Raw genomic sequence first — 24,927 nt, 5'->3', positions numbered from 1 at the left:
AACTGGAGGCCTCAGGACTTTTTTTTTTTTTTTTTTTTTAAGATTTGGCTCATATAAAACCCTAAGGATAGCAGTGTATGTCCTTTTCTTTTTTTTTTTTTAAAGATTTTATTTATTTATTTGACAGAGAGAGATCACAAGTAGACAGAGAGGCAGGCAGAGAGAGAGAGAGGGAAGCAGGCTCCCCGCTGAGCAGAGAGCCCGATGCGGGACTCGATCCCAGGACCCTGAGATCATGACCTGAGCCGAAGGCAGCAGCTTAACCCACTGAGCCACCCAGGCGCCCCTGTATGTCCTTTTCTAAAAAGTCACTAGACAAGCTTTCTCATCTGGGTCCGGGATCGTTATGCCTGTGTTCAGGAAGGTATCTGTGCTTTCCAAGGGCTGCCTGGGATATGGAATTATCTTGTTCACTTTCTCATGTGAATCTCCTCCTTTAAAACCAGAACCGAGCTGAAGAGCACTCTGAAACTGATCATAGAATCGAGTAGCCTGCACACAAAAATAGAAGGCCTAGAACTTTCAATGCAGAAAGAGGAGCCTGAATAGTCAAGCACAACGTTTAAGCTGTCTGAGACCTGTTCACCAAATGCTAGAATACTACAACGCAGTGACTGAGTTTTTTAGAGGAGGTTTTCAAGCTAACAGGTACTGATTGCACCACAAGCCTGCGGACCTGACTCTGAGAGGTCCTAAGTATTAGAAACAGAGAGGCTTTGGGACACCTGGGTGGCCCAGTCCCTTAAACATCTCCCTTTGGCTCGGGTCATGATCCCAGAGTCCTAGGATTGGGTCCCGCATCCGGTTCCCCGCTCAATAAGGAGCCTGCTTCTCCCTCTGCCTGCTGTTCCCCTTGCTTGTGTGCTGTCTCTCTCTCCCTCTGACAAATACATAAATAAAATCTAAATAAAATAAAATAAAAATAAAAAAAGAAACAGAAACAGAAACAGAGAGACTTCGATAATGTCACAGAGGATGGCTTAAGAATAATTTGAGGAGGAGCGCCTGGGTGGTCCATTTTGTTAAGCGTCTGCCTTCCGCTGGAGTCATGATCCCAGGGTCCTGGGGTTGAGTCCCCTATCAGGGTCCCTGCTCAGCGGGAAGCCTGCTTCTTCCTCTGCCTCTCCCCCTGCTTGTGCTCACTCTCGCTCACTCTCTCTTTCAAGTAAATAAAGACTTTGGAACAAAAGAGTACTTTGAGGGAGGGACGGAGGAAGAATCAAGGTACAGTAGAGTTGTATCACATGTGCAAGAAATAGACTAGAACACCCCATCAGAATGCAGAGAAGAGAGAGTGAGGGAAGCAGATGATTAGTGTGGCTCTAGGGTTGAACCAGGGAGCGGGAGGTAGGAGACGCCATCTGCCAAGTCCTCCTGGCGCCTCCTGGTCCTGACAGGCCTCTCGTGAGCCCGTATTTCAAACCTCCTTTTGTCGAACAGCTCTTTAAATAGGCTTTACCAGGAAAGGTTTCAATTCTCAGTGAGCGGAAGAGTGATCCAAGGAGGGAGAACGGATCTAGGGGAAAGCCCCACAAAGGGTTGAGGGGGGAGGGAGAGAACTGCCAGCATTGCTTTAAGAGGCACTTAGTGATTTTTTTTTCAGAGTTCATTAAATACTATATATGTATGGAGATGATATACCCCTACATTCATTGACCCTTCCGCAAGTTCCTGTGTCCCCCTGTTATGTTTGTGGGGTCTTGGCCGTAGCCAGGATTTCTCTCTGATTCTGAGACTTTGCCTTCCCCTTTCATCCACGTTGTCATCATTATGACCAGCAGAGGGCAGGCTTCTGTGTGGATGGCTCTCTCCCAGCCATGCTGTGTTGGTGACTTTGGTTAACACTTTGATGGTGTGGGGCTATCACTGTGTGATTTTGCTATCTGTCTTACTATTGATTAGCAATGAACAGTGACTGATAGTAAACAGCACCTGTCCCCACCCTTGTCTGAGCTCTCAGATCATCCCTCGGTGTTAAGGAATGGGGAACACCTGATTCACCCCCTCTGTGATGATGGCACCTTGAGGCATCTGTGGTTTGTCACTCAGTGTTTTGTGTCCAATTACAGGGCCCTGACCACTCACACTGTCACTTCTGTTATGGCCATCAAAGACAGTGAGGGCCTTCTTGGGGCTACAAGAAGCCCCAAGAGGGGCTTCCTTTAGCTGGAAACTTTACAGGCAAGAAATGCTTCTTCTCTGTGCAGATATCTTGGGGCACAGGCCCTACCCAAGCCCCGTGAGATGGAGAGCCCAGCTTTGTTCAGTCACAGTCTTGAGAGTCCCTCACCCCCACGTTCCTGGGAGTGATGCAACTTCACTGTACTCTGGGTTTATGGCCTGCCTTTCTACAAGTTTCCATTAGCTTCCTAGTTGTGCGCAGATTCCACTCCTTGTTGCTTCAAGCTTGAGGGGTCGGGACGAGCCCTCTGCCAAGCCTGTTAGACTTGGAGGTAGCACGAACCCAGCTGGACTCCCGCGGGCACCTGACAGGGCCGGCCACCTGCGGCCCTAGCACCCACCCTCCAGATCATGTCTGCACCTGTCCCTGCACTCCTTTTTATTTTCTTTCCATGTCACGTATGTCTTTTGATACTGAAGATTCACGCAAAGCTGCCTTCTCCCACTTGTCCTGGGCTCAGGATTCCCTTACAGACCCATCAGCAGAGGTGCCCCTGGCTTCCCGAGCCTCTGCCTGCGTTTACACCGGCTCCCCTCGCATCTCCCCCGTGTCTCTGTTTGCTTCCCGTCTTCCCTCTCTTTAAAATAGATTAATGAGGTTGTCTCATCATAAAATTAACACATGCCCATTTTCATTTTTAACTCCAGTTAATTAGCAATAGATCTAAGTTGAGGGAAGAAAACTGCAGTCCACCGTCTCCACACCCATTAATCACCACTGTTCACACTGCAGCATCTACACTGTCATCCACACTAAGTGTGGCACAGGCACTGGCAGCGCCGGCTTCACCTCCACTCCGGACCGACAGAATCCGAATCTGGACTTGAACTGGAGACCTCGATTTGATCAATGTACAGATTTGTATGCATAGTAAAGCCTAAGAAGCGCTGGTATTATATATCTCTCCAGAGATATATATGTATATCTTTCTAACCGAATATACTGTTTTATAGCCTGCTTTCAAGCCTAGTAAGCTGTGTAGTATTTCCATTTACGTCATTTTATAAGGTCATTTTCGATAACTATGGAATCTACTCGCAGATACACCATTCCCCTCTTGCTACCTTTTTAATGGTTTTTTTTTTTTGTTTTTTTTTAATATTCCCATTCTCCAAGCCATCTGTTTGGTGGTTCTTGTCACTTTGTGATTACAGAACTCACATAATTTTCCTAGGTTATCTTTGGCTGCAGACATTTTTACCTATCCCTTTTTTATGTTCCCAATGTGCCTTTTTGTAGGGCAGTCTTTCCACTCAAAGGTCTGTGTCCCCCTCAGCAGAGACTCCTTCCCCACCAGTCTCTTAGCGTAGCCTGAAAGGATTGAGAGCCTGTTTTCCCCATGTACAGTCCTTTTCCTCAGCTTCCGATGAAACTAGAACATTCAACTTAAAGATCCCCTACATTGTCTTCCCACCCATCCCACCGTCTGGTGGCAGGTGTATGAAGTATCTCAGAAGTGTGTTCAGGCTATTGTTACACTGGGCTTCAAAAAGATTCACACCAGCGGAAATGCTGTGTGTTGGCAGGAGTCCATCACTCATCACGGACATCCAGGATGACAACATTAAACTGCTTAGGAGAAAAAAAAGATAATCTTCCAGAAATCAGCTGGAAATCTCATTCATCTTGAAGCCAGCATCTCAGGCAGTCTTGCCTGACCTCATTCAATGTTGGAATGGAAAGCAAGCAGGGCTTGGGAGAGGGGAGTCCTGCTCTCCGTCTGCTCTTGGGCCTGTCCCCAGAAGACCTGTAGGTGTGAGAAAGACACATTTCAAAAAGCACAGAGATGGAATAGATGCTGTGAACAGGGATTCTAAAGGAAAGCTGATGCAAGAGGAATGGAAGGATTTAAAAGGCAAAAATTTAACTGTGCATTACTAATGAGCTCATTGAGGGGGGATATGGGGAGTACTAAATGAATTCTAAAATAAAACTAATGAGAGCTGTGTGGGTGGCTTAGTAGGTTAAGCAGCCGACTCTCGGTCTCAGCTCAGGCCTTGATCTCAGGGTGGTGAGTTCGAGCCCCAAGTTGGGCTCCACTCTGGGCAGGGAACCTATGTTAAAAAGTAATAAAAAGGTACGCCTGGATGGCTCAGTTGGTTGGGCATCTTCCTTTGGCTCAGGTTGTGATCCCAGGATCCTGGTCGAACCCCACATCGGACTCCCTATTAGGTGGGAAGCCTGCTTCTCCCTCTACCACTCCCTCTGCTTGTGTTCCCTCTCTCGCTGTTGTCTCTCTCTGTCAAATAAAAAGTAAAATCTTTTTAAAAAGTAATAATAAAATAAAGCTGATGTGGCCACCTAGAAAGGTCTGTAATGGGTTCAAGGATTTTAAAACAAGTTGTATTGGTTGGTTCAATTCTGACACCATTTCTGATGTGTGTTTTTTCCACGCTACCAAGCAATTTAACTCACTTCTGACACTTCTGATCTACCTGGACATAGCATCCGATCCCACAGGTGAGGGCTCAGTCCCGTCAGACTATCCCCTCCTCATCAGATGCCAGTTGGAAATCCAGGTGCCTGTTACTGTGCTTCTGAGCAAGCGGCTGTAGATCAGTGGTTGCCACCATCCCCCGGTTGGGTTGGATTAACCCGCTACAGCAGCTCACAGAACTGAAAGTAAATCATTTACTCACTAGATCACTGGTTTATTATAAAAGGATGTAACTCAGGATGAACAGCCAGATGGAAGAGGCGCATAGGGCAGGGCCTGGAGAAGGGGTGCAGAGCTTCTCCCAGCGAGCCACTCTCCCTAGCTCTCTGCGTGTTCACCCACCGGAAACTCTGCGGACTCTGTCCTTTTGGGGTTTTTTAGAGGCTTCATTACATAGGCACGACTGACTAGGTCATTGGCCATTGGCAAACTCAACTCCAGCCCCTCACCTCTCTCCCGGGCTCAGGGAGTAGGGACTGAAAGTTCCCAACCCTCTAATCACAGGGTTGTTCTCCAGGCAGCCCGCTTCCCTCCCCCACCAACCCCAGGCCTCAGGTGATTTCCAAAAGTCACTTCATTAATCTAACAAAAGACCCACCTTTCTATTCTCTTCACTTTTTGTTTTGTTTTGTTTTTAAGGTTTTATTTATTTTTTTGACAGAGAGAGAAAGCACAAGTAGGCAGAGCCGCAGGCAGAGGGAGAGAGAAAAGCAGGTTCTCCGCTGGGCGGGGAGCCTGATGCAGGGCAGGACTCCAGGACCCTGGGATCATGACATGAGCCGGAGGCGGCCACTTAATAGACTGAGCCACGTGGGTGCTCCTCTGAGGGTTTTAAGAGCTCTTGGCCAGGAAGAGGGACAAGACCAGATAAATATTTCTCATTATAAATCACAGTGTCACAGTTGGCTAAGGTTCTTCTGGAGTAAAGAAGCCTCGCTAGGGGCGCCTGGGTGGCTCAGCGGGTTAAAGCCTCTGCCTTCAGCTCAGGTCATGATCCCAGGGTCCTGGGATCAAGCCCCGCATCGGGCTCTCTGCTTGGCTGGGAGCCTGCTTCCTCCTCTCTCTCTCTCTGCCTGCCTCTCTGCCTACTTGTAATCTCTATCTGTCAAATAAATAAATCTTAAAAAAAAAAAAAAAGAAGCCTTGCTAGCTGAAGCAACAAAAGAGGGTTTGTGGGAAGGATTCTGAGGTGTGTCATGGAATTCCAGCATCAGAAGGAATAAGATTCAGGGAATTGTGGGGGAACCATTGCAGCTGGAGGTTGGGGCCTACTTTTCAGGGTACACATTAACACGACTCCATCTTCAGCTCTCACCTTCGCTCTTCACTGTGTCTGTGTACAGGCTTTCCCTCCTTCCCAGACCACGTAACTGAAAATAGACTCACCAGAGAGCTTCAAGTGTGTGTCGCTGGTTCGGCCATTTTGAAAGAGAAGGCGCTTGTGCTCTCTCATCTCATTCTCTCTTTCTTTTTACCAAATTGAGATTCCTCGGAAGGAACTGACTGATCCAACTTGGATCATGTGTTTACTCCCAGACCAGTTAGTTGTAGCCACGACTGACGCTATACATACAAGCATGACCCGCTCTAACCCTGTCCACCATAACCTACCCGTGACAGGGTGAACATTCCCAGGGAGGGGCTAGCTAAGTAGACCATCCAGCAGTAGTTTCCATCCTAAATGAGCACATAAGCAAGAACAGATGTAGCTTGTAGGAAAGACCAAGGCCCCCAATGGGCTCCCAATAGTAATGACAGCAGTAGCAACCTATGACCAAACCACAGAAAGAATAAAGAAAAGATAAAGACTGTGAAATACCAACAAATGTCAAAGAGAAAGTAAGGGTAAGAATTCCAAGTACATCATTCTGGAGAATCTCTTCAAACTAGAATGGATAGAATGGGCAAGCCTAAGATGACATTCCCCGCCTTCTGTCTCACCCTAATGAATAAACATTCAGAGCACCCACAAAACTGTAAATGTTATAGTTAATGCTGATTCAAATCCCATGCTCTTTTTTTTTTTTTAAGATTTTATTTATTTATTTGACACACAGAGAGAGAACATAAGCAGGGGTGGAAGGCAGAGGGAGAGGGAGAAGCAGGCTCCCCACTGAGCAGGGATCCCCATGCAGGGCTCAATCCCAGAACCCTGAGATCATGACTTGAACTGAAGGCAGATGCTTAACTAAGAGAGCCACCGAGGTATCCCAAAATCTCATGCACTTGTGATCATTATGTGGCCTCATAATAAAGTCAAAGTCAGTCTTAAGTTCAAAAAATCAGTTGTTCATGAACTGACTTGACAGCAGATTTGAGAGAAAAACAATCTGGATTATCTTGTCCATAAGCTGATTTCAAGTTCCCAGTAATAAGATCTAACTGCTAAAGAGCATCAAATATACTCTAAAAAATTGTGTGTGTGTGTGTGTAAGCATATGAGTAACAGTTGGGAAGTATAGGGAAGCACAAAGAAGAAAGAAGTTAGCCATGATTTCCCAAGGCAGTGCCAACTTCTGGGAACATTTCAGTAGATCCCCTCCTGGCAATTTATGCTCATGCACATGAGGTCTTCTGGCTGTCAGGACTGGTTCTTGGCTGCAGATAGTTTAAGAAGCACTGGTCTACTCCAGCTATGCCTCTCTTTAGACAAAACTACCTGTTCCAGGGGCGCCTGGGGTGGCCCGGTCAGTTAAGCAACTGATTCTTGATTTCAGCTCAGGTCATGATCTCAGGGTCCTGGGATCCAGCCCCCCCCCCACCCCCTACCTCATCTGGCTCCCCACCCAGGGGAGAGTCTGCTTCCTTCTGTTTCTCCCTCTGCCCCTCCCCCTGCTTGCGCAAACTACCGCCCCCATAGTAAATAAATAAATCTTTAAAAAAAAAAACAACTGCTTGTTCCAAAGAGTACTCTGCCACAGCTGCGGCCACTTGCAAGGGTCACTTCTAAAATGAGCACCTGCTTGTTTTGCTGGAAGTGGGAAAATTTGAACTTGGTGTGGAGGGATAAGCAGGAATAGACTTTCGTTAGGAACAAAGGAAGCCAGTGTAGGATTTTAAAGCTGAGAAATGGCATAATCAGACTTGTTTTTTTAAAGGAGTGGGCAAAATGGGGCATAGGAAGGTGAGCTAGGATGTGGTTCCAGTTGCTGGGTCAAAAGTTGATGGCGGTTTAGGGTGGTGTTGGTGGGGATGAAGAAATGTCAACAGATTCAAGAGATTTTGTTTAAAGGGAGACTTAAAGACGTGTCAGGAGGTGAAGGAGAGAATTACCTTATTCCATGGTTCGGCTTTGTTTCCTGTATATCTTAATACCGATGGTTTTTCAAGATAATCAGGTTTCTGTGTTATTTATTTAAATAAATGATAGCTAAATGGTTAGTTTGCTTTTATCACACAGTCCACTTGCTGTCAGCTCTGTGCATTACTGTGACTTTACCTGAATACCTGGAGAGCATGTAAATTCCAGTCATAATGTACTATAGAAAATCTGATTTTTGGCCCTTTTTTGAAATCCTGTGCCTTACAACCTGAGAATAAATTTTATTTCCACAACAACAAAAATCAACTGAATACTTAGTAGACTTTATTGAAAATACCATTTTGCCAGAAATATACCGGTATAAAACCATTAGTTAAAATTTTAATATTGTTCTTTACATATGATATGCACGTGCTTACTAGTATGACTGCTACTATCTGCTGGTTAAATTCAATTTGTATGTATCAGGAAACAACCCATTCCTGGCATGGTTCAGCAGTGATTCTCAAACTCTGAATTTAGTTGACCAGTAATATTTCTTATAATATAGGGTTCCCTACTTTTTATCTTATCAAGTAAGGACGTAAAACTAAATAAATAATTTTTTTTTTTTTTTTTTATGTATTTATTTGACAGAGAGAGAGATCACAAGTAGGCAGAGAGGCAGGCAGAGAGAGAGGAGGAAGCAGGCTCCCTGCAGAGCAGAGAGCCCGATGCGGGGCTCGATCCCAGAACCCTGAGATCATGACCTGAGCCAAAGGCAGCGGCTTAATCCACTGAGCCACCCAGGTGCCCCTAAATAAATAATTTTTATATCTACTATATCACCATCAGTTCAAAAAATGAAAAACAGTTAACACCAAAGGGTGGGAAATAGCCAAGAAATGATTCTCTGTTTTCTCCATAACTTTTTTAAAAAACAACTTTATTTTTAAAAAACAACTTTACCGGGGCACCTGGGTGGCTCAGTGGGTTGAGCCTCTGCCTTCAGCTCTGGTCATGATCGCAGGGTCATGGGATTGAGCCCCACGTCGGGCTCTCTGCTCTCTGCTCATCATCTCTGCTATCTCCTCTCTCTCTCTCTCTCTCTCTGCCTACTTGTAATCTCTCTCTCTGTCAAATAAATAAACAAAATCTTTAAAAAATAAATAAAAATAAAATACAACTTTACTGAAGGCATAATTTACACATAATAAAATGAACCCAGCTTAAGTGAGGGGGAAAAAAAGAATAGAATGGATAAAATCTTAGAAGACAGAACAGTTATTAAAGCCAAACAGATTTAGTTTTTGAAAACTTCATCCATATCCTTTAGTTTTTTCTTTTTACCTTGCGTTGGTAAAGATGACCTGGGGGCTGATCTACAGGTAGAATTTGGGTTCCACCCATTGTTCTAGAAGTGACTGAGAAAGGAGAAATCTTGGGGTGCCTGGGTGGCTCAGTGGGTTAAGCCTCTGCCCTCGGCTTAGGTTATGATCTCAGGGTCCTGGGATTGAGACCCGCATCAGCAGGGAGCCTGCTTCCCTCCCCCCACTCCCCACCCCCCACCCCCGCCTGCCTCTCTGCCTACTTGTGACCTCTCTCTGTCAAATAAATAAATAAAATTTTTTAAAAAACACTTTAAAAAAAAAAAGAAAGAAAGAAAGGAGAAGTCTTCTCCAAACAGTGCAGGCAGGGGAGGAAAAATCATTTTCTCTCTACCCTTCTAGAACTCTACTGCCACCCCCACCCCTACCTCAAATAAAAGACTTAGTAACAGGAGAAAAAGAAAACAATTTTAATTACATAGCACACACGGGAGCCCCACAAAGATTCGAGATTCAAAGGCAGCTGGATATTTGAGGCTTCCGGGCCCTTCAGAGTTAAGGAAAGGGCTAGGTATCCAGGCTGCCAAGGGCAGGGGTGGGAAGCCACCTGGGAAAATGAGAGGAGGAACTGTTTGGTAAACACAGGCTGCTGGGCCCCAACATCAGGCTCTCAGGTAAAAAGGTAAACTCTGAGCTGCCTTCTGGCACAGGCCCCTTTTCTAATGTAAATCTCCCTTAAAAAAGGGTTACTCCTGCTATTTTCAGAGCTTCTCCTGAGTCTCAGTTTCTCAAAAATAAACAGTACAAGGGGTGCCAGGGTGGCTCAGTGAGTTAAGCCTTTGCCTTCGGCTCAGGTCACCATCTCGGGGTCCTGGGATCCACCCCAGTTCAGGCTCTCTGCTCAGTGGGGAGCCTGCTTCCCCCTCTCTCTCTGCCTGCCTCTCTGCCTACCTGTGATCTCTGTCTGTCAAATAAATAAATAAAATCTTAAAAAAATAAATAGTTCAAAATAATAAGCATGCTAAAGAGGACTATTTTGGGTGGATATCCTGCCATTCTCCAACATAGCAAATGCCAGAGCTAGCATTGAGGAGCCCTGCCTGCCCCCCACCCCATGAAAGGTGAGGTCACCAGAGGAGGCAAGGTCTTAGCTGTGGGGCAGGGAGGGCAACTCTTCTTTTGTATTCAACTTATTTATTCATTACCTCTTAACTGTCTACTTTTCTCCTTTTTAACACTTGTTTAGCTTATCAGCTGATCACGGTGGTGATCGCAGCAGCAGGAGGTGGGCTTCTTCTGATTCTAGGCATCGCGCTGATTGTTACCTGCTGCCGGTGAGTCCCAGGAGTTCACATTCTTATTCACTTTGCCGCTGCTAAGCAATAGTCTGTGTAGATTTTAAAGAATGTTTGGGGTGCTTTACAGTATTAAATCATCCTGTGTAACGGAACCATTCAAAAAAGGAGAAAGGAAAATTCATGATAGATAGTGCCATTGAGAAAGGACAGCAAATGGGACTCTGTTTCCTTTACTAAAAAAAGAATATCCCTAAGCACAAGCAACAAAAAAGTGATTGATTGGACGTCATCAAAATTTAAAAACTCCTGTGCTTCAAAGAACCCTATCAAGAAAGTGAAAACACAACCTAGGGAACAGGAGAAAGGGTTTGAAAATCATATGTCTAATAAGGGACTTATGTCTAGACTGTAGAAAGAATTCTTAAAACTCAATAATAAAAAGACAACTTCATTTAAAAATGGGCAAAACACTTGAATAGGCATTTCACCAAAGGAGATGAACAAATGGCCAGGAGGCACATGAACTGACGCTCCGCATCATTAGCCATCAGGGAAATACAAACAAAATTGCCAGGAGACACCACTGCACACCCACTAAGATGCCTATTTAAAAACCAAGAAGGGGGGCGTGGGAGGATGGGGTAACTGGGTCATGGGCATTAAGGAGGGCACGGGCTATAATGAGCACTGGGTGTTATATAAGACTGATGAATCATGCACTTCTACCTCTGAAACCAATAATACATTATATATTAATTCAATTGAATTTAAATGAAAAATAAAAATTAAAAAACAAGAAAATGGCAGGCATCGGTGAGTCTGTGGAAGAATTGGAGTGCTCCTGCTCTGCTGGCAGAAACACAAAATGGTGCAGCCCCTCTGAAGGAGTCTGTCAGCTCCTTGGGAAGATAAACACCTTGTCCACCTGTGACCCAGTGTTGGATCCCCCAATAATGGGTCCGTGATTAAAGGAGCGAGACTGATAGAAAGCGAAGGTCAAGCAAAGCTTTATTTCGCGCCAAGCATCGAGAATCAAACGGACCGTCAGACCGACTGGTCCGGCCGCCCCTTACAGAGAGGGCGACCCCTCCCTGCCTTACAGACTAACTTTTATAGAGCAAAGGCCATGTGGTTGGGCCTGGCCACACACAGGTGGCCAGTTGAATTACAATTTACCCTATAGTATCTATTTGAACTAGCCTATCACCTTGGTCAGAAATAGCCCCCAAAAGGCGCCCAAAAGGTGGGCCCACATTCCTTGGTAGCTAGGGAGACAGTATGCGCCCCCACTATTGGATACCTCCCCCTGACCCAACTCATCCCTGCATTCGGGCCGTTATCTCCACCTGACCTGACCCACCCTTGTATTTGGGCTTTGTTACCTGGGTCTGGTTTCCCCAACTTGCTTTTAATTAAGTTTCCCTGGGGGTGGGCAGGGTCAGTTTAAGTTTTGCTGCATAAACAAAATCACTGTTTAACTGGATGGCAATGCTCTGGCTAAATAGACCCTTACACCCAGTACCCGCCCTCTGACGTCCACACCCTGGAAAGTGAATATGTACAGAAACATGCACAAAAGACCACCTCTCATATGATTCCATCTCTATGAACTATCCAAAATAGGCAAATCTCACAGACGGAGAGGTAGATTAGTGGTTTCCTGGGGCTGGCGAGTGAGGGGTGCGAACTGGGGAGTAAAGGATAAGAGGCTTCTTTTTAGGGTGACATAACTGTTGTAAACATTGATTGTGGTGATGGTTGCACACATCTGAATATACTCAAACCATTGGCTTACATACTTCAAAGGGGCAAATTTAGAAGCGAACAAAGATGAAGGGTTAGCAGAGCTGTTTCACTGGTAAGCAAACGGTAGTCGGCACATAGGGTGAGCATGCGCTCAGCAGCATGCTGGGCTCTGGGCTTCTTGGAAGCCAGTGCAGTGCATGTCTGCTGGGAAAGGAGGAGAAAGGAAGGAGTTGGTCCCTTCTGTGGGTGGTTATCTAGTCAGATAATGGAAAACTCTGACCTTTGATTTAGATGGTTATAAATGGCAGGAATTTTTCTGACTAACAGATGGCAGGAACCTACCAAAATAGCAAGTTATCTTTTTGACCATTGATAAGAAGGACACCATAAGATATCTTTCACCTTCAGAAAGGCTGCAGAGAGCAGTTTTCCCTAACTGTCCTTCTGGGAACCCACACCTCATGGTACTGCCTTTGCCTAACATTTGCCAAGTTGCCACCCAATCATCAAAGACAAACTGTGAGTGGAAATAAAATCCTGGGTAGGAGACCAGAAACTAGAGGGATTAAACCTCAAGAGGAAGTAAGCCTCCTATTTGCTAAGTATCGGAGAACCAGGTAGTGTGACCACCTGGAGAAGGAGCCAGTGCCTATGGGCTTTGGCAAAAGGGAAGATAGTCATGAATTACTAGGTCATTGTTTGAAACCGGAGGCCCCACCCTCCAGGGAGCAACACAGTGGCAGATCTGTTCTTGAACTTGCAAGAAGGAACAACGCCTAAGCCACATGCGGGACATTTGGTTTTATGACCCTGAGTCATTTTGTGCCTTCCCAGAAAGTTTATTTATAGGGAAGGGAGGCAAGAAGGAAGAAACTTCAGATTATTTTATCCAGGGCAAATATAACGAAAAATGTCTGCTCCTAGGCCCATTCCATATGTAAATCACACATATTTCCACCATTTCCAGCCAGGGAACCCCTCACAAGTAGGGGAGCTTGTCCTGGGCTTTCCCTGACCTGCTGAAATGAGAATGTGTGAAGGTAATATAAACAGATGGGCATTTTTGCAAATGAGAGAGCCTGGTTTTATGGTCAGTGGAATAGCTTCATGGGGTAAAAGGGCCCTGGCTGATGCGGCAGGAGGCCTGCACCTTATCCCAGCTTCGCTAGTAGCAAAACGTGACCTGAGGAACAAGTCTTATTTTTTCACAAAGCCAGAGCTGTCCGGTCCCCAGAGCCCATCTCTTAGTAAATTTTGGTGAAACCTACAAGTTTCCGTGTATATCCTGATCTTCAGGCAGGTTTAGAACCATAGGATTAAAGAATCCTATAGACCATTTGGCTCCAGCATTCTGGGAATTTATGACTCTGATTTCCCTGACTGCCCCCAAGATGCAATGACCTCGGTCCCCTGGAGAAGACTGCTTCACTATAGATAGCTATTCAAACTATCTGTCCATGGTAACCGGTCCCTTCCAGTTGGAAGATCTTTTTGCAATTTTTTTTCATCTAATTGCCTTTTTATTTGTTTTAGGCAAAATATAACAATAGTGCCATTTCTTCAGTGGGCATTTATAAAAGAATGTAATGGTAGCATTCTGTCTAATTTACCTTCTAAAATAATAAAAACATGCTTTTATAGATATTTCTATGAAATAGAAACTTTTTCATTTTACATTTCATTTAAATCATCAACTATTTTCCACTCTACAGAAAGAGTAAAAATGACATAAGCAAACTCATCTTCAAAAGTGGAGATTTCCAAATGTCCCCATATGCTGAGTACCCCAAAAACCCCCGCTCACAAGAATGGGGCCGAGAAGCTATTGAAATGCACGAGAACGGAAGTACCAAAAATCTCCTCCAGATGACGGATGTGTATTACTCGGTGCGTATCACTGTGCCCGGGGCAGCTCAGGCTCTGATCCCCTCTGAGAAGTACAGGGATTGTGTTTTGTGGTAAAACAAAGATAACTTAAGCTGCTTAAGGGTTAAAGAGAATGGTGGCCTGAGCCTCTTATTTATATAATTTAATATTCAACTTACTTACGATCTATTTGCATGGTATTTGTTAGTTTTGACATTAAGATCATGAAGGCTACTTCCCCCGACCGAACTCATTACTTTTATGGGGTTGTAGCGATAACCCTTCCTGGGATCAAATTTGCTTTTGAGTTATAAGATTGGAAACTGAAAGTTAGCAGAAAGAATTTAGTGGTGTTTAGACTGTGGCCCTCACATTTTCATCTCTTTTCTGCCCCACTTTACCTCCTGTGCTTGTGGGACTGGGAACAGGGATAAAGAGAACAATCCAGTGGCCTCCCCAGTAGCACTTCTCAGAGTTTTAGGAGATGTTGACTCAGTGGGTCTTCAACAGTGGGCCCCATCCAGCCCTGGACCGCATCATCTGGGAAGACGGTAGACCCCCCCGGGAGCTCTGGCTCCTTCTGTCCCACCTCAGATAACCCGTGCCCTGCCTGTTTCATTTCATGTAAGGTGGCAAACACAAATGGGGCTGTCTGAGCTGGGAAGTAAACAGACGTAGGTGACTTTTCATCCCACGTGGACCTCTTTGAGGTAGCAATAAATGTGAAACCTTGCCCCATGGGGACTTAACAGCGCTGTGACAGAAGTTACAACCCTGCTAGTTGCTATGGGGATGAACCCTGAGGGTTCAGACTTTGGATGGGAGAGGTTCATGCTAAGGAAGCTGTTGTTTCCATTGGACCCTTTGGAAAACTTGAAACTGGGGGAAGAATAAGAAGAAGTAAGAGGGCACCTGGGTGGCTCAGTGGGTTAAGCTTCTGTCTTCGGCTCAGGTCATAATCTCAGGGTCCTGGGATGAAGCCCTACATCGGGCTCTCTGCTCACCAGGGAGCCTGCTTCCCCCTCTCCGTCTGCCTGTCTCTCTGCCTACTTGCGATATTTCTCTGTCAAATATGTGAATAAAATCTTTAACAAAAAAGAAGAAGAAGAAGAAGAAATAAGGGAAAAGACAGACGCAGACACAAACTTCGAGCTGGGGTTAAGTGTTAATGTTTCCGTGCAAGTGCTTGGCTGTGTTCTCCGTGTGGGAAGCCCTGTTCCTCTCACAGCAGCCAGGTGTCTGCCGGTGTCTGCTGCCCGAGCAGGTGTGCCTGCACCCTCACACCTTTTGCCAGGGACTCTTCCCCTGTGCCTGGCGAAATCACACAGGGACAAACAGACCCAGGGCACCAGAGGACCAACCCCGGTGTGTTTCCGCGGAGTTAGCCCAAGAGTTGCCTGAAGTAGAAATAATCAAGAACTTAAACCAGCCCCATCTTCCTTTCAGAAATGGGCTGAGCAGTCCGTAGAGCCTACGCTTATGGTATGAAGCTGTCCCCTAAGTGAGAAGTCTGTCTCTCACAGTGGCTTCAGGTGTACCTCGGGCACTCCTAGGATCCATGTTCATTATATACTGTCTCCAGTGTTTTCTTTCTGCCAGGCAAGCATTTTCTCCTGGTGGGCCTCTCCTCAAAGTAGCTGTGTCATTTCCCCGTGAGCTGCTTTTGCACGTCAGCTAGGGAGCCATGGCCTAGGCTGGGATCTGGTCAGAGATGGCTGCCTGTTTCTGACGGCCTCCCACTCTGGGGTCCTGACTCCACTTTTGATAGGCAGTCCTATGACCTTGCAAAAGTCAGTTCCCTGTTTGTGGCAGGGACCTTAGTGCTGTGCTCTGCAAGAAAGACACTTTTTTTTTTTTTTAATGTCAAGATGATAATCAGGTAATAATTAATCTTTATGATAATTAGGATAATTAGTCCACATCTTTTCCTATATTGGTCTAAAATTGCTGGGCTGCCCTTGATCACTTTTTAAAATCTCCTTTGAAAATATGGACAAAGGTATGCCAGGCCCAACAAAGAGAGGGCCTGGGACTTCTAGGTCAGACCTTGCTCCACTAGAGTTAGCTGCCTCCCTCCTGGGTTTATTAAAACATAGCGTTCTTTTTTCTTCTCTTTTTTTCCAAAGGGGAAAAAAAAACCAAAAACATTAAATTTAAATCCATGAATAATAAATGCACTTCTCTTCTCTTCTCTCTGGCCACCAGCCCACAAGCGTAAGGAATCCTGAACTTGAACGCAATGGACTCTACCCGGCGTATACTGGTCTGCCGGGGTCACGGCACTCGTGCATTTTCCCTGGACAGTATAACCCATCTTTCATCAGTGATGAGAGCAGGAGAAGAGACTATTTCTAAGTGCGGAAGAGAGACAGACAGCCCAGCACTCTGAGCAAGTTGTGGGCCCTCCACGCTCAGAGGACTGCACCAGGGGGGCCAGCGTGCTCACGGGCTGCTCCCAGGACTCACGGAGCCACACTCCTGTGGCAAGCAGGAAGCAGCGGGACAGGCGTGAGGGGCATGACCACAGGGGAAGGGGACAGACGGATCCGGGACGTGGAACTGAGGGCTGCTCCTTGGGCACCTTTGCCCTTACTGTGAACATGAACAGGGGCCAGTCCCGGAAGTCCCCGAATGCGGCAGCCACCTCGGGGCCACCAGCCATGGGTCATGGGCCACGGGTTGACTCTTAGCCAGGGCATGTCTTCAGGCACCTTCGCCAGGACCCAGTCTTTCCTTAGTTTGCACTTTAGTCAATTGGATAGAGAAGTCTCTCTCCTTTTGGATTTTTTCCAAGACTGTTCCAAAAAGAAGGCCTCTTTTCCTCAGACCCTCCCATAGGCCTCAATCTGGTGATTAATTTACTGCAAAGTACAGGCTCTTTCGTGGTTCCCCTGCCCGGTATCTACATGCTAAACCACGGTTGAACATACCACTAAGGTTTGGAGATGCTGCAGGTGAGCACACAGTATTTTTAGTAGGTTCTAGGTCTTCTGCAGTTTCCATCCCAACCCTCAAAATGAGCAACTGAACTGTGCGAGGTATAGCACACACTCCATTTTGTAGTCAAGGTCACATTTATTTAAGAGTGTTTCTTTTTTTCCCTCCGCAGTTAATTCTCCCTTTTTCAAACAAGTCTGCATCAGGGCAAGACAAGTTGCATTTGCTTTTAATTAGAGGCCTCCCGCTGCCCGTAGTGAGGCGGGGCGCTGTGGGGAGGAGGCCCAGAGAGTCGCAGAGCCGAGGGCCAGGGTGGAGGGGAGGCGGGGGGCTTCTCTTCCCTGAAGCAGCGCCGGGTGCCGGCGCGGGACTCGGGACTCGGGACTCTGTCCTCCCCCGCGGAGGTCGAAGCTGCTATGTCTGTGCAGTAGAAATGGGAAGCCGAACGCAGCTGGGCCTGAGCGGGAATTCCGCCACTGAGGGAGAAGCACCCGGATGTGGCTGAGGACTGGGCTGACCGGGCACGGTCCACTTCCTGAAACCCTCGTGCTTTGGGAAGCCTGTGTGGGTTCCTGAGGAAGACCCGGGAGCTGGGATGGAGCCACACGTCCGTGAGTCTGCTTCCCTTCTGGGGCGGCTTCTGTGACCCTATCCGGGATCTTGCCCACAAACTCAGTGTTCTCTTTCAACTAAGGGCTCAAAGCTGTTTATTCACGGAAGAAATAACTTATTTTCTCTCATGCAGTAATTCGTCCCTCTTTATACTACTGCGGAGTCCCCTCCAGAAACATGGTAGTTTCAGTGAGCGTCGGAGAACTAAAGACTTCCGGCCAGTTTAGGCGTTGAGAGTTTGCCTTTGGAAGGAAGTGCCGCGTGTCTTATTTATTATGCCTGTGAGTTGGGTCCTGTGGGGGGAGGGGCACCCCCAGGGCGGGGTGTCTTTACCTGCTCCTTGTGGAACTGCGATTATTCCCGCCATGTGCTTTTGACACATCCCGGTTTGGGATGAAGTAAGGAGAACACGGTGGTCAGAGAAGTGTTCCCACCCTGAAGCCTGGAGCTTCTGGAAGCGGTCTAGCCTTTGGGGACAGTTCTGTCCTGGGCATGGTTGTTTCTTCAGAGTTCTCATCTCTTCAGAGCCTATCTCACCCTTACTGTTCTGTAATCCTCATCCTTAGCGTTCTAAGTGTCAACTTTTGTGTCCCCTGGCCTCCATGAGCCACCATCACTCTGCTGGCAGCAGGAATACAAGTCAGGTGTGACGCTTTTTAATCATTACATTGGACTCATCTCCTGAGATACCAATTCTCTTGTTGTCAGCGGATGCCAGCTTCAAATTTCAGGGCATCACCTTTCTGAAATCTCTGGGTCTTACCTCTTTCTGGGGGAACCAAAGGGCCTTCATGCCCCCTGGTCTCACACCTAACTGGAGAGCTCCGAGCTCCTGCCCTCTGCTCACCTAGGCCAACAGACTTGCCTCCCTGGTGAAGTGACCTCGCTTCCTGGCTCTTGATGCAGATCCTTGCTTATCCCCAGAACCCAGAGCCATGGTGGGGTGTGTGTGGGGTGTGTGTGTGTGTTCCCAGGCATTCGCAGCTAAAGGTGTCCGATGCTGTCTCAGCTGACCGATCATCTCCTGTGTCAGGACCAGAAGCTATAAGCTACACAGTTAAGTGTTTTGTCTCAAAAGCATTCTTAAGAAGAATGCTGAGGTCCGGAAGAGTGTCCTTGTGAGTTCCAAGAGTGCTTTCTTGTGAGTAGGTTTGGTGCGTGTGAAGTGGATTAAGAATGTTGTTTTTCTTTTACTGTGAAAAAAGGAGGCCTCCAACGATGTGAGGTTCAAATGTATCTCCTTGCTAGGAGGCTGTGGTGTTGGGGAGGGGCTGTCTCAAGAGCACGAAGGTCTAAGAAGGCATGAAAACCAGCATGACTGCTCCCCAGTTACATGTTAGCTGCCCACCCTGAGTGAGGAAGGGAGAGGCCAGCTGCACGTCTGCCTGGGGTTCAGTACCTCCCAGAGGGTCCTGCCTGGGCGGAGGGCAAACAAGCAGTGGGACAGCAGCAGCCTCTGGACTGGAGAGACAGGGTAGGGTGCGCCCCTGCAGAGCAGAAGCCCTCAGCTCCAGCGCGGGTGCTCCGTGCCTGCCCCTGACCCTGGAATGTGCGATTCGTGCCCATAGAAATGCCACAGTCCTGCCTCGTTGGGGCCCCACAGCTAGGGGAAGGTGGAAGGAAAAAGGGACAGTTAACTGCTCATGAGAGGCTTCAACTTCTAGAGGGCCGGGCAGTGCCTCAAAGCAGGATGGGAGGTGGGGGTTACCTGCCAGCCTCCTGGCCACTGTGGGTTTGTTTAAGCTGGGGCGGCGGGTGGGGGGAGGGCTCTTTCTCCTGTCTTTTCCTCGGCCCCACAAGCCAGCCCAGGGCCCTGGAGAGAATTGACGAAGTCTACCTGTCGTGACCCGAATCTCTGGTGTTCCCACCATGACCCGGCTCTGTGCAAGGCCCTTGGCCTCACCACACCCTGGTGAAGCATGCATGAGAATATCTGTTTCTTGCTCACCTGAACTTCCAGAGAGAATGAATATCTTGCCTTAGAGAGCCAGGATTCAAACCCCTCTACCTGCCTTGCCTTCCTGTGAATGCCTCACCATCCAAATGGACCTTATATGTCAAAGAGGGCAGGAGAGAGTGGGCTTATAATATACTTTTTTTTTTGAAGAACCTTAATATTATTAAGCATTAATTGAACTAATGACATGAAATGCAAAACAAAACAAAACAATGTTGATTCCTTTTTGAAAAAGTCCTTTTGGGTTCATTGCATGTAATTGCATCTATTTCTCGGACACATGAGGTTAAGAGTGGCTGGCTTGTGTTTAGCGAGAAGTGTACTGGTACGTGGCTTGGGGCGTAGGAAGGGTGAGGCAATGACCCAGGTTTCTGGCAAACACAGCCAGACTTAGATGCCCGCTGAGGGCCATTTTGCCTTGTGTTCGCGGGAAGGCTGTGGCTACCACTTATTAGAAGCATATTTTTGTGAATGTGATCAGAGTCGTGAACATATTCAGTTGAATGTCTTAAATGCTGAAAAATCTTCCTCCTTGGACGAAAATTTATTTTCAGAAGCGGCTAAGTCATTCAGAGTCAAGTATGTTGAATGGAGAGGGTAATTGAGCTGGCTGCTAGCATTTGGAATTCTAAACAAAGATGTGACTATTAAGTTTTCGAAGAGGTAGTTCTTAAAGTTGGTCCAAACAGAAAGGCAGCATCTTTGCAGGGCTGGACGGCTGCCTAAGAAAATGTTTCTGAAGGATGGTATTTATTCAGATGTGGAAGTTTCCAGAGCGCCTCTGAGGGATATACCGCGCATGTGGCTTTGTGGGGTCTCTGTGAAGCCGTCTTGCCCACTGGCCAAGGGCCCGAGTACCCGGTGACCCTGGGAACTTAGGCTGAAGAAGCTAAAGCCAAGCATTCTAGTTGCTTCTGGCTGAGTTTAGCCTAGCATGCTCCAAAGTCGGGTTCGGACCCATTGTTCTAAGATACTTACCCCAATCTCAAAATGAGAACACTTGTTTGGAGACAGGAAGAATGCAAAGTTCAGTATTTCAGTATTCTCTGTCTTCTTTAAAACTGCCCTTCACATCAGAGATATTTTTTCTATGGGAAGACTTTTGTGGGGATTAGAAAGGATGTGTCATTTCCTCCTTCCTGACCAAGCATCTTTCTGAGGTTCTTGTGTGCATTCATGGAAACAGATAGGGTTTTGTAGAGTTGTCCTTTGAGTGTGTGTTCTTTTTTTCTTTTCTGAAATCCCCAGAGAAGGAGACTGGTTAAAAGACTAGAAATATCAAAGTATTAAATGCCAGTGAATTTGTTGTGCTAAACTATCTTTTCATAGTGTTATAATCCATCCTGTTTGCTGGCAACTGCTCACAAAAAAGCCTGTGAAACCCAAGGGGACAATTTAGGTCTATAAACAGAGATCTTATACCAGCTTTGTCCCCTCGGCATTTTTTAACAGGACATTTCAAAAGATTTGCCTACTAGATTCTGGTTTGTTTGTTTGTTTGTTTAATTATTATATTTTTTAAGTACATGCAATGCAGGTGCAGAGTTCTTGCCTAGGAAGGATGGGACTGGATGGGGGTGGGAGGGAACCAGTCTATCCAGGAAACTAACCCAGATTTCTGTATTACCTTGGCCTGTTTCTTCAAAAAAAAAAAAAGGTTTTTCATCCTGGGTTGCTGTGAGTTTCATTAATGTTTGTGTTGTTGGACTTACGGTTAAATGAAGCATGTTGCTGGAATATGAACTTCTTGAGTTTTCACATTGTCCCGAATTCCTTTTTGCAAACCTTTAAACCTTAAACCCCTGGTCGATTGTGTTAAAACCATTATGAGAATGTTATTTAAAGTTGTATTATAATTGCCACCTCCACTAATTATTCAGTACTGTAGCAGCAAAGTATTATTTGTAAGAATCTGGTTATTTTTATACTTATATCTACTTTAAGTCTGGCGTTCTAGTCAGTAAATGATGCAATAAAATGAATATCATTTTCACTGTGCATTTTTCTCATAATAACAAGCAAACAGGGGGCAGCAGGTTACCTTTCACAAGTTAACAATGGAACTCTTCGGGAACCTCTTGTGTGGCAAACATAGGGACTGAGTCATTTCTGGATCCTCAGTGCCCAGCTCAGTGAGGAAATACACTTTTGATGATGGGTGGATGGACAGACACACTAAATGATTAAAAAAGCCTGACTCAGGTGTATAACACCTGCTGGTGTTTGCTTTCCTTTCTATGGATTGGAGAATAGATAATCAGTTAAGACGTTCCATATTTCCTCCTGAATGCCTCCCCCGCAACCACCCCACGCCATCTTTTCACATCTTGGAGGGGAAGGGGCAGGAAGCAAGCATGTCTGTGCTCCATGGCCGGGAGAATCTGTGGAACATGAAGACAGCAGACCACGAGACTTACACTCGTGCTGGCCGCAAATATGGCTGCCTGGCTAGATAGATGTTCATTAATTATTTGCTTCCTTCAGTTCCTCTCATGGCAGGGATGGTGAGCCTCTCAGACGCTGTATGATGGAAACCTTGGTCACTAGGAGAGGCTAACCATGTCGGCTTGGTGCCTGAGGGTGAACTTTGGGCACATTATATCAGGGTAGCAGTCCATCAGACAGCTTGGAGTGGGCATGACCAGCAGCACTCTCCTCTCCTAACCCAGCTGCCCCTCAACCCAGCTTTCTTAGCCCGTCCCAACGGAGATTTCAACAGGACCCCAAAACTGACCCTCTCGTTCTCCCACCCACCTCAGCGGGACATCAGAGCATTTCCAGGACCCACTCACCCGTGGTATTGTCTTAGGACCTAACAGTGGGTCTATTGCTGTCCACTGACAAGCTGGCCAGAGTGCTTGTCCTACTTGTGCATCTGACCAGATTTGATTTGCCAGTAAGCAAAGATCTAAAAAATATTTTTAGACTCTTGGACTTAAAGGACTTCATCAATGCACACTGAGTTGTTCCAGTTGCTTGGGAAATGACAAAAAATAAGGGGGGTAGTCCACAGTCCTTGTGTATTGGATCCTGGATGGCCAAGACAGCTCTGAATCCCCAGAACTGGGTTGTGGCATCCTGTAGCCATCTGACGTAGCAAGCATGAACTTCAGGAGGATAGAAGAGGGATGCCGGGGGCTCTGGAATGACTCAGTCAGTTAAGCGTCCTGACTCTTGATTTTGACTTGGGTCATGATCTCAGGGTTGCAAGATTGAGTTCTATGTTAGGCTCACACTCAGCATGGAGTCTGCATGGGATTCTCTCTCCTTCCCCCTCTGCCCCACCCTGACTCACCCCACGTAGCTTCTCTCTCTCTAAAATAAACAAATAAATAAAATCTTTAAGAAGAAGGGAGAGAGGAGCGCGTGGGTGGCTGAGTGGGTTAAAGCCTCTGCCTTCGGCTCAGGTCATGATCCCAGGGTCCTGGGATCAAGCCCTACATTGGGCTCTCTGCTCAGCAGGGAGCCTGCTTCCTCCTCTCTCTCTACTTGCCTCTCTGCCTACTTGTGATCTCTCTCACTGTCAAATAAATAAATAAATCTTTAAAAAAAAAAGAAGAGAGATGCCAAGAATAAAGATATTTCTTGATTTTTTATTTACCTTGTAAAAACTTACTGCACCACTGCAAGGCCTGGGCTCCAACCACTGGTACGAGACATTCTCTAAATTTCATGGCTGTTTTCCCAGATTGTGATCTCAGGCGCAAAGTGTTACTCAACTCTCTGAGCCTCAGAGTTCTGATCCCTAAAGCAGGAATAATAATGACTGCCTTGCAGAGTTGTAAGGATTAAAAGGGAGAATCATGTGAGAAGACTCTGTAAACACAGAAATGCAACACCAAGAGAACATACCGGTTCTCTACAGTAGTGAACTCCTGTCACCCAAAGAAAGACATCTGCAGAATTAATGTTTTCTCAATGCTGATTCACTAGTAACTGGCCCCAAAGACCTTGGACTTGCTGTCATTTCCCTCTTCCCTCCCCTCCTCCTGCTCCCCATATAACAAAGAGGTTAATGAGCCCAAAATTGGATATCTGTAAGGGTGGAAATTAAGACTGTCCTGTTGAACATTAGATGTTCAAATGCCACCTAACAGGCATTTGCTAAAACAGAATGAGTGAGTAAGTGAGAAGACGAACCATTGCAACAGAAGAAATACACTGAAATTGAAGGTCCTAGGGAGTCAGTCACTCTAGGAGCTGCAGGCTGGTGACTCCCTGATAGCAAGCGTGTGCACAACTATGAGGTGTAACTGAACAGGAATGCTTAGCAAGGATCTCTTGTAGCAAAGCCCAAGCAGGTATTTGTAGATGAAACACTTTATTATTTTTTTAAAGATTTTATTTATTTATTTGACAGAGATCGCAAGTGGGCAGAGAGGCAGGCAGAGAGAGAGAGGAAGGGAAGCAGGCTCCCCGCTGAGCAGAGAGCCCGAGCCACCCAGGCACCCCTAATGAAACACTAAAGATGTGCTAGGAAACCCTTCACCTGATGAGCTGGGGAACAAGGGTACAATGGACTAGTACTCAGCAAAGAAAAGGAACAAACCACCGCAGGAGGCAGGCCCCTGCTTTGGTCTCAGAACCAGGTGCTAAGTAAAAAGAGCCAGATGTAAAAGCCTTCATACCAGGTAATGCCATCTATATTATATTCTGGAAAAGATAAAACTGTGGGGGCAGGAAACAGATGAGTGGTTCCCTAGAGGTGGGGAGGAGGATTTCTGTGGTTCACTAAGGAAATGTCCAGCTTTCCTCCTTCCAGGCATGAGGTAGCATGTACTTCCCCACCTCTTGTGAAATACGGCTATAGGACTTGCTTTGGCCAGAGAAACATGAACAGAAGTGAAATGTATCCCTTCCGGGATGATGCTTTAAGAGCCAATGTGTGAGGTTCACTTTTCTCGCCTCCGCAATCATGGAAGTACACGTTGAGACGGAGCCACTGTTGTTGGCGTGGGACCCTGGCTCTCTGGGCTTGGAAACGTCCTGTTGTTTTGTTAAGGCTCTGAGATTGAGGAGTCGCCTGCCGCAGCATCACTCAGTCCATCCTGACTAGCGCAGCGCTCTAGAATTAACACTAGTCTAACTGTAGCTTATATGAATGGCTTGGTTCCTAGTTCAGTGCCTTGGAACAGTAATGATTATCACTGAAATTCTCCAACGAAGTGATTTTAGGTTTGTTTGGTTGGGGGTTTTGTTGCTGCTGTTTTGTTTTGTTAAGAAGTCACATTAGAGGGCGCCTGGGTGGCTCAGTGGGTTAAGCCTCTGCCTTCAGCTCAGGTCATGGTCCCAGGGTCCTGGGATTGAGTCCCACATCAGGCTC

General features: G+C 46.5%; 1 protein-coding gene across 2 annotated transcripts in view; it reads left to right on the top strand.

The window, feature by feature from the left end:
- HEG1 (heart development protein with EGF like domains 1) overlaps window positions 1-21,597 on the top strand; it is a 90,417-nt gene extending 68,820 nt beyond the window's left edge. For both annotated transcript variants that reach the window (XM_046002315.1, XM_046002316.1), the window contains exons 16-18: window positions 10,435-10,522; window positions 13,945-14,119; window positions 16,304-21,597. In XM_046002315.1, coding sequence (XP_045858271.1) covers window positions 10,435-10,522; window positions 13,945-14,119; window positions 16,304-16,453 — 413 coding nt within the window. In that variant the 3' untranslated portion in view covers window positions 16,454-21,597. The remainder of the gene's footprint in view (window positions 1-10,434; window positions 10,523-13,944; window positions 14,120-16,303) is intronic.
- Window positions 21,598-24,927: the final 3,330 nt, after the last annotated feature.

This window comes from Meles meles, chromosome 4 (assembly GCF_922984935.1).
Source record: "Meles meles chromosome 4, mMelMel3.1 paternal haplotype, whole genome shotgun sequence".
NCBI lineage: Eukaryota > Metazoa > Chordata > Mammalia > Carnivora > Mustelidae > Meles > Meles meles.
This window is presented reverse-complemented; position numbering and strand designations above follow the sequence as displayed.